Genomic DNA, 4,211 nt, shown 5'->3' with positions numbered 1-4,211 from the left:
GTGTCAGCATAACCTCCTGCTCCCTTGAATGGAAGGTACGCAGAACCCAGCCAACCATGTGCCTGGCCCTAGTGGCGGTGTCCTTGATGTGCTGCTGGAAGGTGGCATCATTGTCCATGAGGACGCCAAGGCACTCGACTGCATTGCTGGGTGGGATTGGCTGCTGTGTTTTTATCAGTACCTCGGTGGAGTGGATGAGTTCAGTATTGGGCCCCAGTCTCATTATTTCAAATTTACACTCATTGAATTACATGTTGTTTGTGTCAGCCCAGTGGAAGACCCTCTGGATGTTTGCCTGCAGCTGGACAACATCCTCAGACGCACTGATCCTGTGGCTTAGGGTAGTGTCGTCAGCAAAGGAGGACAGGAAGGAGCCTGTGACTGTCTTTTCAATGTCGGCCATCAGGAACAGGAAGAGTAGGGGGCCAAGAACAGAGCCTTTGGGGGACTCCGCTGATGACTTTCTCAGGCTGTGACTTGTGGCCGTCAACAGCTACTGCCTGAGTCCTGTTGGTAAGGAAGCTGTGCAGCCACACACCAGCTTCCCTGCTATCCCCATGGCCCTCAGCTTGTGGAGAAGGATGTCGTGGTCCACTCGGTCGAAGGCCTTAGCAAAGTCTAAGTAGACCACGTCTAAATTTTTGCCTTCAGAAAGGCCCTGGAGCAGCCACTCCTATTGGGCCAAGAGGTTGGAGAGACAAGACCTTCCTTTGTGAAAGCCATGCTGAGAGTTACTCATCAAGCTTTTTTCCTCAAGGTGGCTAATGATCTTGTTTCTTAATATTTTCTCAAATACTTTTATAAGGTGGGAGGTGAGGGCCACTGGCCTGTAGTTTTTGGCTTGGCTTCTATCTTCCCCTTTGTGGATTGGGGAGATGATGGCCTCTTTTAATATTGATGGTATAATGCCAGTGTCCAGGGAGCAGCGCCAGAGCTTCCTTGCCTCTTAGTAAAAGGATGGATGGCACACTATCTGGTCCAGCAGCAGAGTTAATTTTTAGTTCGCTGATGGCTTCCTGTACATCAGTTTTGGTGAAAGGGATGTTCACGAGAGTCAAGTGATGTTGGGTGTGCACCTTAAAGAACTTAGCAGGTTCGAGAACAATCTTGGCAGGTGTAGATTGCGAGAAGACTCTGTTATACTGCTGGGAGAGAATCTGGCATGTTTCTTCAGAGGTGTTTGACATCATCCCATTTCCTGCCTGAAGTGGTCCAACCTTGACTTGAATTTTGGAAAATTTCTTGCAGTACTTAAAGAAAAATTTAGGGATGGCCTTGATGTTGCACACTGCCTGCGTTTCTTCCCAGTCACGTTGCTTCTCGTGTGAATCCTCGAGTTCATTTTCTATATGTGAGATCTTAGCTTGCAGCGAGTTTTTCCGGGTGGCACTCTTTGTCGTTTGCATTTGTCTATTTAAGTTCGCCCGTAACCTCATAATCACTTTTCTGTCCCTTGGTATCTGGCTTCTTCTGGTGGCTGGCAGTTTTCTTGTTGGCACATTACCTTCACAGGCCCTGAGGATGGTTTGTAGAAAGTCATTCAGCATTACCTCAGGGTTGCCAACATGGAGTTCTGATACCCAGTCAGTGCACTGTAGTTGGGCATTTAGGAGATCCCAATTCACTTGGCTGCTGAAGAAGTTTATTTTGGAGAAAGGGTTCTTCTCTGTTGGTGTAGCCATTTCTGGGGAATGTGATTTGTTGTAAGTAGTGTGTATCTTGAGGAGATTATGGTCAGAGAAGATGGTCCTTTCAGCCGAGACGTAGTTAATTGCATCCCTGTTATTGGTGAAAAACAGGTCAAGTATATTGTTTCCCCTGGTTGGTATGGACACCATCTGAATGAGAAAGGAGGAGTTTGTAATGGACAGAAGCAGTTCGGCTTGAGACTTATCAGCGAGGGTGCTCCCAGTTTGGGTTCCTTCGGGCCACTTCAGGAAGGGAAAGTTGAAGTCTCCAGTGAGGATGACATCAGGTGTAGGAACTGGCAGGGAGTCCAGTAGGCGACTGAGAGCTTCCATGGCACCACTGAAGTTTCTAGAACAGCTGCCAGGTGGACGGTAGCAGTTTATAATCACCATATTATGTTGCTGGATTTGTATGGCTTGCAGTTCAATTTGGCCGTCTGAGTATGACAAGAGGGGTATTGAGTTTGGAGCAATGTCATCCCTCAAGTAAATGATTGTACCGCCATGTGTTCTTCCTTTCCTATCTGTCCAGAAGGAGGTGTAATTTCTGATGTGTATTTCAGGCTCCATTATTCCTTCAGATAGGTGGGTTTCAGTGAGGGCAATAAACATAAAGTCCTCCTCACAGGCCAGCTCTCTTATGAATGATATCTTGCTTTGAGCTGCCTTGGGGTATAGACCCCGAATATTGCCCACTGGGAATTTTTCTAATGTAATGCCCAGACTCTGGACCAAGCCCAGGTTGGGGTCATGGGCACTTGATATTTTCATTACACCGCCAGCTGTTATCGAGCAAAGACCCTCAAGATTACTTCTCCTTGTTTACCAATTTTTCCGTGATTGAGCGTTCCAAACGAAGGTCTGTACCTTAAATTTTCATAATTTGGGTATATTTAAGCGTCTTCTGAGTTATTTATCAATTAAAAAGGTTTACTTTAGATGATGATATGACGTTTGCCATATTGGCACTCCATTTGAGTCAGTTGTTATAGCCTAAGCCCTAAGGTCTCAAATTATACCAAAGGTGAACTTCGCAGGCCTAAATCTAATGCACTGTGTGCGTTCATATATATTTCAATGTGAATGTATTGGTTTTAACAGGCTATCGAACTTAGAATCAATTTAGAAGCCTTTGGTTTAGTGAATTCTTCCATAATGTGTAACAAGGTATAGGCTAGTAACACTTCAAACAAGTGATTTCTTCAATAATGTGTAGCGAAGTAGACTATGGCAGAGTAACACCTTTTCCAGATTTACTGGGACAGTTGAGGTTACTTCATAAACAATCTGCGGTTTATATTTTCTATTTATGCAAGGTTAAAAATTTTTTTTACCACAAAATTAAATTGTCACAAGTAGGTTAATAAAAAAGTATTTTGACTTCAGCTCACTACATTATAAGCTACTTACAGTATAATATAAAAGATTAAAGACTATCTCTACGGCCCATTTAAGCTATAGATCCACTTGTTTGGAATCAAATTGCATAAGGTTTTGAATATTGACTGACGTATTTGCCTTATTTTCATACAACACTTCAACTGTTAAAAATGTTAAGTCTAAGTATTTTTTTTTTTTTTTTGCCAGCAGCCAAACAAGTTGAGTGGTTTTGTGGTAGATTTTCTAAATATCGGAATTGTTTCAGCTTGGACTGTTTTGTACCAAATTATTCAAGATTGGTTCAATTTACAGTTGATATCTTGAATAAGATAATAATAATAAATAATAATAATAATAATAATAATAATAATAATAATAATAATAGTAATAATAATTATTATTATTATTATTATTATTATTATTATTATTATTATTATTATTATTATTATAATAATAAGGCTAAGTAAGCAACTTAACTCCTGTATTATAGGGGTCGTGTATGGGTTGTCATGATTTTAGGGAAAATTTTTAACTGAGGTATGAGTCCAGTGTGAAATGTGCATCCTATGCACCAGCAGAAGGTAATCACCCCCTAGCCAAAATAGAGCGCTTGCTCCTTCGGCAAGGAATGGATCTTTGGCCAGCCTCACTTTACTTTTCAGCCCCTAAAAGACTGTCTTTGTATATTCTTTTCCCACCCTGGAACCTAGGATACCTTATAGTAGAGGGATGGTAAAATCCAGCAACGCTGTCAACCACCCCAAACGTTTCCCTGAGACAGATAGTTGACATAATTATTAGTTGCGACGCGTCATTAAGAAGTGATTTAATTTAGTTCAGTGTCGTGCATCTTGGGGGAGATGGTTACATATGTCGTTCTTCATTGGACTTCATATCATTACTCTAACATATACCACCCCACTCTATTTTTAAACATAAATCTCTCTCTCTCTCTCTCTCTCTCTCTCTCTCTCTCTCTCTCTCTCTCTCTCTATATATATATATATATATATATATATATATATATATATATATATATATATATATATATATATATTATATATATATATATATTATATATATATATATATATATATATATATATATATATATATATGTATGTATGTATGTGTGGGTGTGTAT

At 40.7% G+C, this 4,211-nt stretch overlaps 1 protein-coding gene across 1 annotated transcript; it reads right to left on the bottom strand.

Annotated features, from left to right (window-relative positions):
- Nucleotides 1-848: 848 nt before the first annotated feature.
- LOC137628524 (uncharacterized) lies at nt 849-2,459 on the bottom strand. The gene has a single exon (XM_068359674.1). The coding sequence runs from the start codon at nt 2,457-2,459 to the stop codon at nt 849-851; it is 1,611 nt and encodes a 536-aa protein (XP_068215775.1).
- Between the last annotated feature and the right edge of the window lie 1,752 nt (nt 2,460-4,211).

Source organism: Palaemon carinicauda, chromosome 36 (genome assembly GCF_036898095.1).
Source record: "Palaemon carinicauda isolate YSFRI2023 chromosome 36, ASM3689809v2, whole genome shotgun sequence".
Classification (NCBI taxonomy): domain Eukaryota; kingdom Metazoa; phylum Arthropoda; class Malacostraca; order Decapoda; family Palaemonidae; genus Palaemon; species Palaemon carinicauda.
Note: the sequence above shows the minus strand (reverse complement) of the source record. Positions and strands in the feature narration are given on the sequence as shown.

Coding starts and splice junctions, on each gene's coding strand:
- LOC137628524 (XM_068359674.1), bottom strand. CDS start 2,459: ATGAAAATATCAAGTGCCCATGACCCCAACCTGGGCTTGGTCCAGAGT.